Here is a 14,400-nt window from a genome sequence, read left to right on the forward strand (position 1 = left end):
CCCTACACCCAAACAAGGGCACTGCGTTCATCCACCACTGGCCTGCTGGCCCCCCTACCTCTGAGGAAGCACAGTTCCCGCTCAGCCCAGTCAAAACTGTTCGCTGCTCTGGCACCCCAATGGTGGAACAAGCTCCCTCACGACGCCAGGACAGCGGAGTCAATCACCACCTTCCGGAGACACCTGAAACCCCACCTCTTTAAGGAATACCTAGGATAGGATAAAGTAATCCTTCTAACCCCCCCCCCCCCCCCCCCCCCCCCCCCCCCTTAAAAGATTTAGATGCACTATTGTAAAGTGGTTGTTCCACTGGATATCATAAGGTGAATGCACCATTTTGTAAGTCGCTCTGGATAAGAGCGTCTGCTAAATGACTTAAATGTAATGTAAAATGTAATCTACGCCATGACTTATTTTCTCCAGTGTTCATTTCAAGTGAATATGTCTTAATCAGGCCATAGGTGTGTGTGTGTGTGTGTGTGTGTGTGTGTGTGTGTGTGTGTGTGTGTGTGTGTGTGTGTGTGTGTGTGTGTGTGTGTGTGTGTGTGTGTGTGTGTGTGTGTGTGTGTGTGTGTGTGTGTGTGTGTGTGTGTGTGTGTGAGAAACTCACGATACGGTTCCACCACCATCTCCTCTTTATTGACCTATTCAAATCCATAGCTCTCAATGTTCATTTCATGGGAATATGTCTTCCAGTGTTGGGGAAGCTACTCTGAAAATATAGTTTACCAAGCTACCAATTACTTCACACTAGAAGAAATTAAGCTACACTAACGCTACCCTTAAAAAACATATTTAAAGTAGTTAGATTTAGCCTACCTATGAAAACATGAACTTTAAAATATTTACAATTACTCTACTAAATCAAATTTGGGACAAATTGTTATTTGGAAATAGCCTGTAATATGTAAGAGGAGAATGACATTATATCATTTCCGCATAATTGTGAAGTTGATTGTTTTGTCACTTTCTCATGATCTTTGGCCATGATTTACAATCAGTAGGCCTACTTTTGACCCCAATGGTTGTGGCGAGGTTGCCTCTGTGGCTACCAGCCAGACTACTTCCAGGTCGTAGCCATTTTGAGTGCTCGGGGGTGAAGAAGAACCAAGTCGGTGAGGTGGGAAACGCTCAAGCGTGTTATGATGTTTAGTTTGTGTGCATTCTCCTGATGCAGATGTTACAGTAGATGATGTTAGCTACTGGTCTTTGAAGCATTATTCCAAACTATAGCTAGCTATTTTCTAACTTTCCAGCCCAAATCTTGAAAACAAGCAAGCTGACGATAGCTAACTGTTAGCTGGCTAACGTTAGCCAGTTGCATTTCGCACCGAGCCCGGGGAATTTGGAAAACATTGACTGAAGAAACAGACAAGTAATGCACAATAGTTTACATAAAATTATATAACACGAGCATGTTTACCTACCTAGATATCACAAATTAAGTGCATGCAATGTAAATGAAATCCACTTGTAGCGTGAAGTGCAAACGTTCGCTAGCTAGCGCCACCCAGCAAACATCCATAGCCAGCTGAGTTAACTTAGGGGCATGAACGTTAGCTAGCTAACTAGCTAGCCACAATTACGCAGATCTCAATTAGCTATCAAGGTTAGCAATTTAGCTTTGCCTTTTTCTATTCGTTGGCTTCTGTCAATAAAAAGCATCTGCATCGATATCAAACTAACGCTACTTGTTTGATCCGAAGCCATTTGGGTGAAACGCCCAATGTAGCCAACTTTACATAACTGAGGCTACAAAACTAGCTTGCTAAAACATTTATTTGTATTTATTGAACCTTTTATTTAAGTAGGCAAGTCAGTTAAGAACAAATTCTTATTTTACAATGACGTCCTACCCCGGCCATTCATCATAAGTACAGTTCGCATGGACGGTTCACATTAAGAATATCACTATTCAATTACAGTAATGTCATATCATGCTTCTGTCTCACATAGGCAGGCTACTGGCGTAGGAACTACAGGGTGAGAAATGTGGGACCAGGGTGGACAGCCCTGGCCGCAATGGCCTATGAACCAGCAGCAGTGGATGCAGTCCTTCCAGCACCAGCAAGATCCAAGTGGGTGACCTGTATGCATGGAGCACTGTACAAGTTGAAAAGATCCAAGATTGGATTGGTGTAACATTGCTTTGACCATGCAGAATGACAGCTCAATCATTGCATTATTTACAATTTTACAAAATGACACCCCAAGCAACGCTTCTCTTGTCTCTCTGTGTGGTGCAGGCCAAGTGGACTGGGCAGCACTGGCCCAGGCCTGGATTGCTCAGAAAGAGTCTACAGGCCCTACAGTAGACCAGCAGAACATTCATCCTAATGGACAGGACATCCCTGGCATGGATCCTGTGATGCCCAATAACCATGGCTCCTTCCAGGGCGACGCCAATTTTGGCCGAATGTGGCAACCTGGTAAACTCTTAGCGTAATTTTCTGGGGATGGAGAATATATGCTTGCTATACTCAGTCTGTACATAATTTGTCTTTACATCTCAGGGATGGTGTGATGTCACCGATGTACTCCAACGAACATGTTATGGGAGAATTTCACATCCACCACAATAACATAGCTGTGCCCCAATGAACTGCAGTCCAGTAGTTTAATTTTAGAATGGCATGACTGCAACTGTACGTTTTTGATTTTTGAATGGTCTCTAGTAAGACAAGCCTTTTGGTGGGCTTAAAGAGATCCTAATAAACAATAACAATGTACATATTGTTTACAGAATGGGGGATGCACGGTCAGCCTCCTCCTCCTCCTCCTCCCATAGACCAGGTGTGGATCCCCCCAGGAACAGGACCTATGGGGACTGGACCTATGGATGTGGTGGCTCCCTCTGAGGACAGCAACAGCCAGGACAGTCTGGAGTTCTCTGAAGGCCACCACAGGGTCTACCCCCAGAACAGCCACGGCTTCGGGGGTCAGCCCGACAACTACGCCATGAACCCAATGGCCATAAACCAGTTTGATTATCAGGTACACGCCACACAGTTACATTAGAGTTCCATGGCTGCTGTTGTATAGGGTCTCTCTGTCATTCAACTAGTTTGGATGGTCCTCATTTCCTCTCTCTGTAGCACGGGGCGGTTGCTACCTACGGCCCCACACCCACAGGGTTCCACCCTCCATACTGGCAGCAGGGTCCCCCACAGAACAGACGGGACAGGCCCCCTGGCTTTAGGGACCGCCAGAGATCCCCCATCCAGATCCCCAAACAAGATGCTCCTGCTGCCGCCCTCGGTGAGCATCTTCACCAACACTTTGGTACAAAAACATCCTCATTAAATGGGTGGTGTTCAGGATTTCATCCCTGGACACTTACTGCTGTCAGAGAGGCAGAGGCTTGCTTCAACTCTCTTGCCATAAAATACCCACAACATCCAAAATGTTGTATCTCACCATGTTTTGTGTCTGTGTTGATCTCTACTTTTCTCAATTAGCTTTCCCAGGCACACAGGAAAACAGACACACACACACAGCATCCAATGACCTGGCTCTCCTCTCAGATGCTGTGAAGAGGCGCACCCTGCCGGCCTGGATCCGAGAGGGCCTGGAGAAGATGGACAGGGAGAAACAGAAGAAGCTGGAGAAGGAGCGCATGGAGAAACAGCGTGCCGAAATGGCTAAAGATGAAGACAAAGAGAGCGACGCTGTGGACGAGGGAGGCGATGGGCCTCGTTTACCCCGCAAGAGTAAATTTGTAAGCATCAATCACTTTGTTTCCATGGCGTCATGAATCCCATTAACCTTATCAACAATGGGTTGAAAAATCCCCAAAATAATTTCATTATATTCCTGTAAAACTGTGAGCTTTCACGAGGTCCTGTTGTCGTATCTTTGTATATCTGACCTACCACCCCTTTCCCGCCCCTGTAACAGGACAGTGATGATGAAGAGGGTGATGAAGATGAGGACCGGGTCCTGACCAGGAAGCAGGAGCTGGCCAGCAGGAGCCCGTCACCTCCCCTGGAGGACCAGAGCGAACCAGAGATGACTGAGGAGGAGAGAGAGTTCCAGCTGGTCAGTGTTTGCTTACAGCTACCATTCTGACACGTTGGGGTGGGTGTAGGGCTGGGCGATATATCGAATTCTTGCACGAGATTCTAAATGCCTGTATCGCAAGAATCAACTTTTTTTTAATGAGCGTTTGTTGGCTTGTAGGCTCATATCTTTTTTTTGGTTTCATCTCTTTTGCTCCTGTGCTGTGTGCACCTTCCCATTTATACCAGAGATCTGTATATAATGAGGAGATGCTCATGTCTCCTCCCTAACAATGGGAATCGTCCCAAAGGCGGGAAGGCAGGCGACCAAGCTTATGTCCATAGAAACGCATTGGGCTAAATTTGGATTGATTTTGGCGAGAGCGAAACCTCTCGCGTCGCATCTTCCTCTGTGTTTACACACACACACCAAGCCCCTCCCTAGCCACTCACAACAACAAAGATGAGAGATCACTTCCTATCTGACAAGCAGTTTCAACTTACTATTTGTATTTGAGGTTTGGTCTAACAGAATCGGTCATATGGACACCGAAATACATTTATACATTTTACTGTAATAAAAACCGGAAAATTCAGGGAAATGAATGCTCAGTTTGTAGGCGTGGCATTGCGGTACCACTAGCAGCATTTCAGCCAAAGACCGTTATACTAGCTGTCTAGTCTGTGTTTTATACATTTGCAATAAGCATAAAACACTCGTTATATTAGGAATTGGCAATTTGTTCTCATTCTGAGAAATAAGGTATGCCATTCTGAACAAAATGGACATGTTAACACGCTGTTCAAACAGTTGGAGATGGACAGAAGTGTGTTCATAGCAATTCAACTGTTCTGACTTGTTAGCTAGCAAATAGATCCAAGTTAACTCGAAATATAAAGATTAGCTAGCTAATCACTAGCACGTGGGCTTGTGCTTGAGATATTGTTTGTGACCTGCGTTAGTTTTCTAATATGCCTGCTACAAGAAGTGCATTATGCATGGTTCTGGTTAAATTTGTAACAAAAAGGACATTTTAATAGTCAGACTTGAACTCCAGATCAGTTATTATTGCAAAAAAGCAGGTTAAACTCTTGATAAAATATTAAAATTATTAGTGGGTTGTTGACGGCTTACATGTAGCCTAGGTATAATTTCACAAGCCCTGAATTCATTAGATCAATGTATTGGACCTTTTAATTGTACAACAAAGCTTATTTGGAGAAAATATGAACAAAAAACAACAATTTGTATATATCATGAATCGCCTATAAGTTTGAAAACATCTATATGTAATTTTTCGGCCACATCGTCCAGCCCTATTAGGATGTCTTTTGTTATACATTTTTTTTGTGTTATGTTATAGAGCCCTGGTGCTCAAATGGTGGCTCTGAAATTAGTGGTCTCTGTTCACTAATTTCTATATATATATATATATATATATATATATATATATATATATATATATATATATATATATATATATCTCTCTATCCTATCCAAGATTGCAAAAAATTGCCCTCTTAACAAACAAATGATTATCATTAACTCATGTCAGACTTTTCTCAATTTTTCTCCAAAGATGATTGTGACTAAAACTCTGCTGACGGAGATCCTGCTGGAGGTCACCAACGAGGAGATCCAAACTGTGGCGAAAGAGACGCACCGGAAAGCCACCAAAGGTCTGCTTACCCCCGTCTCCTCGAGCCCACGCATCATCTGTGCCTGTCACAAAGACATCATGTTTAAGCCTGTTTTATATAGTCTGAAAACGTCACTCAATTCATCTCCGTAAGTCAGGGTAATTGAGTGGCAAACTTGGAGTATTTTCAAAATGTGATCATATGCATCTTCAACCATTCTCTGCTAATGCAACGGAAGAAAAAGAAAATGTCCCTGGTAAAGACAGCCGAGCAGCTGGTGTATTTAAAACAAAACAACAGTAACCTAAACTGTTTTCCCTGGTTCTTGCTCCTGAAGGTCCTCCTGAATGACTGTTTCTGAACTTTATAACAAACGCTCACCTATAAATCAGATTCAAGTGACTAGTCCCCGTTTATCTGACACTAGTGCATTAGTACAGAGTGGTTCTTCTCCCCTATTCCAACTGTCTTGACTTTGAATGTGTGTGACAGACGTTGTTTGTTAACCCCTTCTCTTCTCTCCGTTTTGTCATTTTTTTTATTTTTATTTTTATTTATTTTTGCCAAAGACCGCTCTTGTGAATAGTGCATTATCTGTGCCCCCTTCTCTAGAGACTTCTCTATGGTGGCTGTCTCTATGGTGGCTCTATGTGTTTTAACATGTTGTTCCTGTTGTTGATGTGAATCAAAGCGCCTGCCAAACAGCTGGCACAGTCAAGTGCACTGACTTCTCTGATCGGCATTGGTGAGTTCCCCTTCTTTTCTTCCAGGTGGGAGGGTTGGGGGGGGGTGCTGGGTAAGAATCAGAGCTCTAACCCCTGTCCCCTCACTGCTTTAGTAGCTCAAGAAGAGTGACTGAGGCAGCCGAAGGGAAGGGTCCACCTCACAGCTAGGGTTGCAAAATTCCCCAAACATTACCAAAAATATTTAGTTATTTTTTTATTCCGGTTGGAAGGGAATCCTCCAACCTGGAATTCTCCCGGGATTTCTGATAAAACTGGGAATTTGGGGAATGTTTCTGAAATTTTGCAATCCTTCACAGCACAGTTTGAGTGTCTTAGCCTTAGATTTACAAAGTATTTTCTTATCAGAACACTAAAGAGCATGCCATCTCACAGTAAGTGGGGTGTCAGTGGGTTTCTAGTGTGGAGTTCAGTTGAAAACAGACACAGTAGACTCGTCTTTGATGGGAAGCTTGGTTGGGTGTATGGCTAGTTGCTACGGTCTTGCTCAAAAAGCTGGGGGCTCTGTTGTGGCAGGTGGACTTGGCGACTATGGCTCGGACTTGAGTGAGGACGAGGAGGAGCACAGCGCCCAGGCATCCGAGTCCTCCGACACGGACGAGGAGGAGCTGCACCACCGTATCCGGGAGAAGATAGACGCCTTCCGACGTAAGGAGAGGGAGCTGCAGGAGAGACAAGCGCAGGAGGCGCAACACGCACGTGGTGAGGGAACTAAAGGCAATATCAATAAGCAGTGGTGACGTTGTCTTTGAGTTTAACATATGTTTTGTTTTCTGTCTGTCTTCCAGAAGAGATGGCATTGGACAGAGTGAGCAGAGAGAGGGTGGATTATGACGAGGGTCAGTTAGAGAGCCTCCACAAACAGGAAGTGAGAGAGAGGGAGGCGGAACCCACAGCAGAGAGACGCAAGTCCCGCAGTGAGCCTGAGGTTAGCAACGAGGTCAGGCAGGTGGGTCGGGGTAAGGAGCGTGGCATAGTGCGGGGCACCAGCGGTTCCCCCAGCAACGGACGCAGCAGCAGCTCCAGCTCCAGCAGTGCCAGCAGCCAATCGTCTTCCTTCTCCTCATCATCCTCAGCCTCCTCACGCTCCTCTTCGCGCTCTTCCTCTCCCCGGAGGAAGAGGAGGCGCAGCCGCTCCTCCTCGCACAGGGCCCGCGTTGGCGGCCGGCGCAGCCACAGTCGCGGCTCCCACAGACGTCACGGGGAGCGCAGCGGCGACAAGGCCCGGGAGAGGAGGAAAAGCAGTCGGAACCACAGCGCAGAGCGCTCTGCCCGCCACCGGAACCACAGCCACTCTCGAGAGCGAAGGGTCAGCAGGGGAGGCAAGAGCAGGTCCAAGGACAGGGCCAGCCGCAGCAAGAGCAGGGACAAGGAGAGGGACAGAGACAGGAAGAGGAGCAGGGAGCGCAGGGACAGTCACAGCCGCAGCAAGAGCAGGGACAAGGAGAGGGACAGAGACAGGAAGAGGAGCAGGGAGCGCAGGGACAGTCACAGCCGCAGCAAGAGCAGGGACAAGGAGAGGGACAGAGACAGGAAGAGGAGCAGGGAGCGCAGGGACAGCCGCAGCAGCAAGCACAAGCAGAAAGCCTCCAGCAAGGACAGGGACAGGAAGAAAGACCGTAGCGGCAGCCATGACAAGAAGGAGAAAGAGAAGAAGAAGGAGAAGGAGAAAGAGTCAGATAGGAAGAAGGAGAGGCAGAAAGCCAAAGAGAAAGAGCGGGAAAGGGAGAAGGGGAAGGAAAAGGAGAGGGGCAAGGAGAAAGAGAGGGATAGGGAGGTGAGCTCTGCGGTGGCGGAGGAGAGCAACGGAAAATCCAAGAAAAGGAAAGAGAGCAGCGATCACACAGACCCTCAGGGTGACAAGCACTCCCGTCAGGAGAGCAAGGCTAGCAAGAAGGGCTCCGCCAAATCTAGCAAGAGGTACTCCGACTCGGAGTCGAGCAGGTCCCAAACCCCCGAGCTTAGCAAGGAAAAGAAGTCTAAGAAATCCAAACGTAGTCGCTCAAGATCAACGGAAAAATCTCACAAGTCTGGTAAGAAGGCAAGCCGCAAAAACAAGTCTAAGTCACGATCAAGGTAGTATTCCATTTTTTACCATTTCTTTTTCTGTTGTATCATGTTTCTGTTGTGTGCGTGTCATGTTGGAGGCGGACTGCCCAGTAGTATTTTTTTTTTGCACAACTTTCCTTGTTCTCTGTCAGGGCTCAAGGCTACCTTACAAAGAGAAATAATTAATCTTTTTGTGATATGTTAAAAAAAAAAAGGAACCATTTGTAGCCGTGTTTCTGTTCCTCACTGTCTCCATAGTGCCCCCTGTTGGGCATGTGCAGCATATCTATCTATTTTAGTGCCTTGTGTGAACGCAGTAACTGTTCTTCCCAAAGGAGAGTGACCAAGTTCATTCAGAAATCAATGCAATATATTGTCCTCATGATGAGCTGATGTTAACAGGGCCCCAGTGAGCGTGTGACTGTTTCTTTTGCATGTGTGTCATTTTGCATGAGTGTGTGTGTGAGTGGTGCAGCACCATTAATGTTCCCCTTTGCATCTGTTTCAGGTCCACGTCTCCCGCCAGGCGTAGGCGTTGAGGAGCACAGGGCTCCCTGATCTGTGCACTTTACTTTTAAATTCCATGAGTTTAACAGGCTTGTCTCATTATAGAGGCAATGGTGTAGGTGAACTCTCCACTCCCCCTCCCAACCTTCTATCTTTGTAAATATGTTATTTTTAAGGACAAGTCGGCAAACAGGACATTTTGAATGCTAGGTTTTTGCCTTCTATCATGCAAAGCTCGGAGGCTTTGTAGTCAGTAGAATCTTGGAAAGATGTGTCATTTTAAAAAGCTTAACAGGATAAACGTATTAATGTAAATTGTTGAATAAAACTGAAATGATCCCTTGTTCTGAGTATTTTCTTTATTTGGGGGGTCATTAAACCTGCAGTAATTTGGATTGAGTGCAATTGATAACATGCCATTATTAATTGTATTTAATTCATATTGATCCTTTTGAATGGTCTTTTAGAAATTCTAAAGGCAAACAGGAACATTTTGTTAGTTTAGCTATATGAACACTACACACCATATTTTATATATACTGAACAAAATAAAAATGCAACATATAAAGTGTTGGTCCCATGTTTCATGAGTTGAAATAAGTGTATTTCTCTCATCTTGTCCACAAATTTGTTTACATCCTTGTTAGTGAGCATTTCTCCTTGGCCAAGATAATTCATCCACCTGACAGGTGTGGCATATCTAGAAGCTGATTAAACAAAATGATCATTACACAGGTGCACCTTGTGCTGGGCACTGTGAAAGGCCACTCTTAAATGTGCAGTTCTGTCACAGATGTCTACATTTTGAGGGAGTGTGCGATTAACATGCTGACTGCAGGAATGTCCGCCAGAGCTGTTGCCAGAGAATGTAATGTTATTTTTTCTACCATAAGCCACCTCCAAAGCCGTTTTAGAAAATTCGGCCGTACAACCAACCGGCCTCACAACTGCAGACCACGTGTAACCACACAAACCTCCACATCTGGTTTCTTCACCTGTGAGACAGCTGATGAAACGGGAGTATTTCTGTCTGTAATAAAGCCCTTTTGCCTATGCCCTCCCAGGTCCACACATGGCTGCGCCCCTGCCCAGTCATGTGAAGTTTAGATTAGGGCCTAATTTATTTCAATTGACTGATTTCCTTATATGATCTGTAACTCAATAAAATAGTTGAAATTATTGCATGTTGCGTTTATATTTTTGTTAAGTACATATTACTGGCACAATTTCAGTTTTATGTTATGTATGAAAGATAGAATAATGCAGTACACAAGACTGGTATATTAGCCCGAAGGCCGACAGATGGGGATATTGAGTCGTTTAATCTTACCGTCCAAAGGGAACGTATGCAGCCGGCTATACATGTGGACCGACCAGTTCATACATGAATCTTTATCCATTCAGCTGAAACAAGATGAAACAACTATAGCCATCTGCAGGTGTTTGATTTAGTGTTATACACTACACCTGCTCGTTGAACATCTCATTCCAAAATCATGGGCATTAATATGGAGTTGGTCCCCCCTTTGCTGCGATATGCAAAGGCTTTCCATTAGACGTTGGAACATCCAGCCGAAGCTTGGCATTGTGCATGGTGATCTGCTGACCACACTGCCTGAGGGTTGCAAAATAAATGTACACAAATTATTCAATCATTGCACCCACACTGCTCACACGCAGATGAGCGGTGGCTTTCTGCACTCGGCGGACCCGCTTTGCTGGGGAGCCGTTGTTATAGTGATGGGCATTCCGTCTCTTTTCAGTGAGCCGGCTCGTTCGGCTCAGCTCACCAAAAAGATCCGGATCTTTTGGCTCCCAAACGGCTCTTTAAAAAAAATATGTTTTGTATTTTTTCAAGTCGAACAGTTTGCGATAGTTTGACTATGATTGGTGTTAAAACAATTCTAATTAAATTATTAAATGAAATCATACTCTACCTTAACCACAATGTATAAAAAAAGTATTGTTTTTTTTTAATGAAAAGTAATTCTATTAAACATCTGCATTTAAAGTATAACTTTTTAATGTACAGTCGTGGCCAAAAGTTTTGAGAATGGCACAAATATTAATTTTCACAAAGTCTGCTGCCTCAGTTTGTATGATGGCAATTTGCATGTACTCCAGAATGTTATGAAGAGTGATCAGATGAATTGCTAAGTCCCTCTTTGCCATGCAAATGAACTGAATCCCCCAAAAACATTTCCACTGCTGTCACGTCCTGACCAGTTTAGGTATTATTTGTATTGTAGTTTGGTCAGGACGTGGCAGAGGATATTTGTTTTGGTTGGTTCGGGGTGGTTGGTTGTGTTTAGGGTGTGTGATTTGTTAGTTCTGGGTGTTGGGTATGTTCTAGGTTGTATTTTCTACATTCTGTCTAGTTTAGTTTTTCTATGTTTAGGTTTGGGTGTGGACTCTCAATTGGAGGCAGGTGTTTCTATTTTCCTCTGATTGAGAGTCCAAATATAGGTATGTGTTTGGGGTTGTTAATTGTGGGTAGTTGTATTTCGCACTGCTGTGAGTATTAGCCTGTGAAACTGTCGGTCTGTTGTGCTTTGCATTCACATTTAATTAATAAAATATAATGATGAACATGCAACCCGCTGTGCCTTGGTCCTCTCTCTCCTACGACCGCCGTTACAACTGCATTTCAGCCCTGCCACAAAAGGACCAGCTGACACCATGTCAGTGATTCTCTCATTAACACAGGTGTGAGTGTTGACGAGGACAAGGCTGGAGATCACTCTGTCATGCTGATTGAGTTCGAATAACAGACTGGAAACTTCAAAAGGAGGGTGGTGCTTGGAATCATTGTTCTTCCTCTGTCAACCATGGTTACTTTTAAGGAAACACGTGCCGTCATCATTGCTTTGCACAAAAAGGGCTTCACAGGCAAGGATATTGCTGCCAGTAAGATTGCACCTAAATCAACCATTTATCGGATCACCAAGAACTTCAAGGAGAGCGGTTCAATTGTTGTGAAGAAGGCTTCAGGGCGCCCAAGAAAGTCCATCAAGCGCCAGGACCGTCTCAAAAAGTTGATTCAGCTGTGGGATCGGGGCACCACCAGTACAGAGCTTGCTCAGGAATGGCAGCAGGCAGGTGAGTGCATCTGCACGCACAGTGAGGCGAATACTTTTGGAGGATGGCCTGCTGTCAAGAAGGGCAGCAAAGAAGCCACTTCTCTCCAGGAAAAACATCAGGGACAGACTGATATTCTGCAAAAGGTACAGGGTTTGGACTGCTGAGGACTGGGGCAAAGTCATTTTCTCCGATGAATCCCCTTTCCGATTGTTTGGGGCATCCGGAAAAAAGCTTGTCCAGAGAAGACATGGTGAGCGCTACCATCAGTCCTGTGTCATGCCAACAGTAAAGCATCCTGAGACCATTCATGTGTGGGGTTGCTTCTCAGCCAAGGGAGTGGGCTCACTCACAATTTTGCCTAAGAACACAGCCATGAATAAAGAATGGTACCAACACATCCTCCGAGAGCAACTTCTCCCAACCATCCAGGAACAGTTTGATGACGAACAATGCCTTTTCCAACATGATGGAGCACCTTGCCATAAGGCAAAAATTATAACTAAGTGGCTCGGGGAACAAAACATTGATATTTTGGGTCCATGGCCAGGAAACTCCCCAGACCTTAATCCCATTGAGAACTTGTGGTCAATCCTCAAGAGGCGGGTGGACAAACAAAAACCCACAAATTCTGACAAACTCCAAGCATTGATTATGCAAGAATGGGCTGCCATCAGTCAGGATGTTAATTGACAGCATGCCAGGGCGGATTGCAGAAGTCTTGAAAAAGAAGGGTCAACACTGCAAATATTGACTCTTTGCATCAATTTAATGTATTTGTCAATAAAAGCCTTTGACACTTGTAATTATACTTCAGTATTCCATAGTAACATCTGACAAAAATATCTAAAGACACTGAAGCAGCAAACATTGTGGAAATTAATATTTGTGTCATTCTCAAAACTTTTGGACACGACTGTATATAAACAAAGTGCATATAAATCTAACCGTTCAAAACAAATACAATCTGAACAGCATAATAGAATATTGCACCATATCAAAGAAAAATAAATAACAATTTGAAAAACTGCAGCATCGCCAAATTGAAATAAATGTAAAAAAGAAGGATGCTATTACACATGTGCATTTAAAGTATAACTTTTTAATGTATATAAACAAAGTGCATATAAATGTAACAATTCAAAACGAATACAATCTGAACAACATAATAATAGAATATTGCACCATATCAAATAAAAATAAATAACAATGTGCACAACTGCAGCATCCCACTTAAAACATTAAACTGGTCCCTCTTTTCTCTCTCTTCTTTATTGCCATGTTATAACCAGCAGCACACAGCATATGGCCACTATGCAGAGTCTCTCTGTCATGACTTTAGTAAGCTGTGGGTAGACAGAGGCCTTGTTCTTCCACCAGCTCAGAGGATCTGCAGATCTATTTGGAGGGGCTCCTCCAAATAGAATCAGACCTCCATTATGGCATCTGTTGAGGGATTCCTTCGTGCTGCATCCCCAGTTGTTCTCTCGTCAAACAGCATCCAAACAGCAGACGTTTGTGGCACTACTGCTGGTGCTTCTGCTCCATCTGATCCCTCTTCTTCCTGTTGCCCTGGTGACTGAGCCAGCTGACTGCTGGGGCTGTCCCTCCCTGCTGCTGAGGTTATTCTTTGAAGAGCCTCCTCAATCGCTCTGGCATCACTGAAGGCTAACTTCTTAAATGTGTGGTCAAGTGCAGCGGTTTCTGATAGCACGTGATTATATTCCATTCTGTGGAACTTTCTGTCCATTGATGAACATAGGGTGTCCATCAACTCTGTCACATGTCCTGTGGTTACATTTGCTTCTCTCTGGCGGCTGGCTGTGATTCGCTGCAGACCCTTACACAGGAGTATCATTTTTGAGGCTGTCACATAGCTGAAAAGAGAGAACAGTAACTTATTAGTTCAGGTTCATGTTTTGTCTACTGATACTACATTCTCATCTACTGCTCATATACATATATAATACTGGATTAAATAATGATGAAGTAATAACTGCCTCCTGTACCTCTCTCCACTGATCTCCACAGTGACCTGCTCAAAGGGTTCCAGGACTCTGCACACCCCATGTTAGCTGCATTGTCGCTAACACAACAGACCACTTTTCCATCTACTTGCCATTCTCTGGCCATTCTCAACAGTACCTCTGCCAAGTTCTCTGAGGTGTGTCTGTCGCTGAACTCAAAGCAGTCCAGAAGACAGCTAGACATTGAAAAATCTTCAATGAAGTGACATATAACCGACATGTAAGAAGCTGTTACCCTTGATGTACAGCATTCAGTGGTAAGGCAAACTGCAGTAGCTTTTTGGACACTTTCCCGCACTGAAGCCAGTGTGCTCTCGTACAGTTGTGGAATAAATGGTTTTGAAATGGTTTCCTGCT

General features: G+C 44.5%; 1 protein-coding gene across 8 annotated transcripts; it reads left to right on the top strand.

The window, feature by feature from the left end:
* Positions 1 to 1,014: 1,014 nt before the first annotated feature.
* On the top strand, positions 1,015 to 9,281 carry LOC106584003 (arginine/serine-rich protein PNISR-like). Of its 8 annotated transcripts, XM_082963587.1 has the most exons (13): positions 1,092 to 1,120; positions 1,257 to 1,375; positions 1,957 to 2,078; positions 2,247 to 2,429; positions 2,744 to 2,994; positions 3,096 to 3,282; positions 3,459 to 3,718; positions 3,898 to 4,038; positions 5,579 to 5,678; positions 6,331 to 6,384; positions 6,899 to 7,084; positions 7,171 to 8,458; positions 8,940 to 9,281. In XM_082963587.1, exons 3-13 carry the CDS (start codon positions 1,991 to 1,993, stop codon positions 8,968 to 8,970), a joined length of 2,769 nt encoding a protein of 922 aa, XP_082819713.1. In that variant the 5' UTR covers positions 1,092 to 1,120; positions 1,257 to 1,375; positions 1,957 to 1,990; the 3' UTR covers positions 8,971 to 9,281. The 8 variants fall into 8 exon arrangements, 7 of the variants coding, with proteins under 7 accessions (XP_045560788.2, XP_045560793.2, XP_045560786.2 ...); XM_045704832.2 differs by lacking the exon at positions 1,257 to 1,375 and having other exon boundaries at positions 1,015 to 1,120; XM_045704837.2 differs by lacking the exon at positions 1,257 to 1,375 and having other exon boundaries at positions 1,022 to 1,115.
* Positions 9,282 to 14,400: the final 5,119 nt, after the last annotated feature.

Source organism: Salmo salar, chromosome 02 (genome assembly GCF_965601325.2).
Source record: "Salmo salar chromosome 02, fSalSal1, whole genome shotgun sequence".
Taxonomy (NCBI): domain Eukaryota; kingdom Metazoa; phylum Chordata; class Actinopteri; order Salmoniformes; family Salmonidae; genus Salmo; species Salmo salar.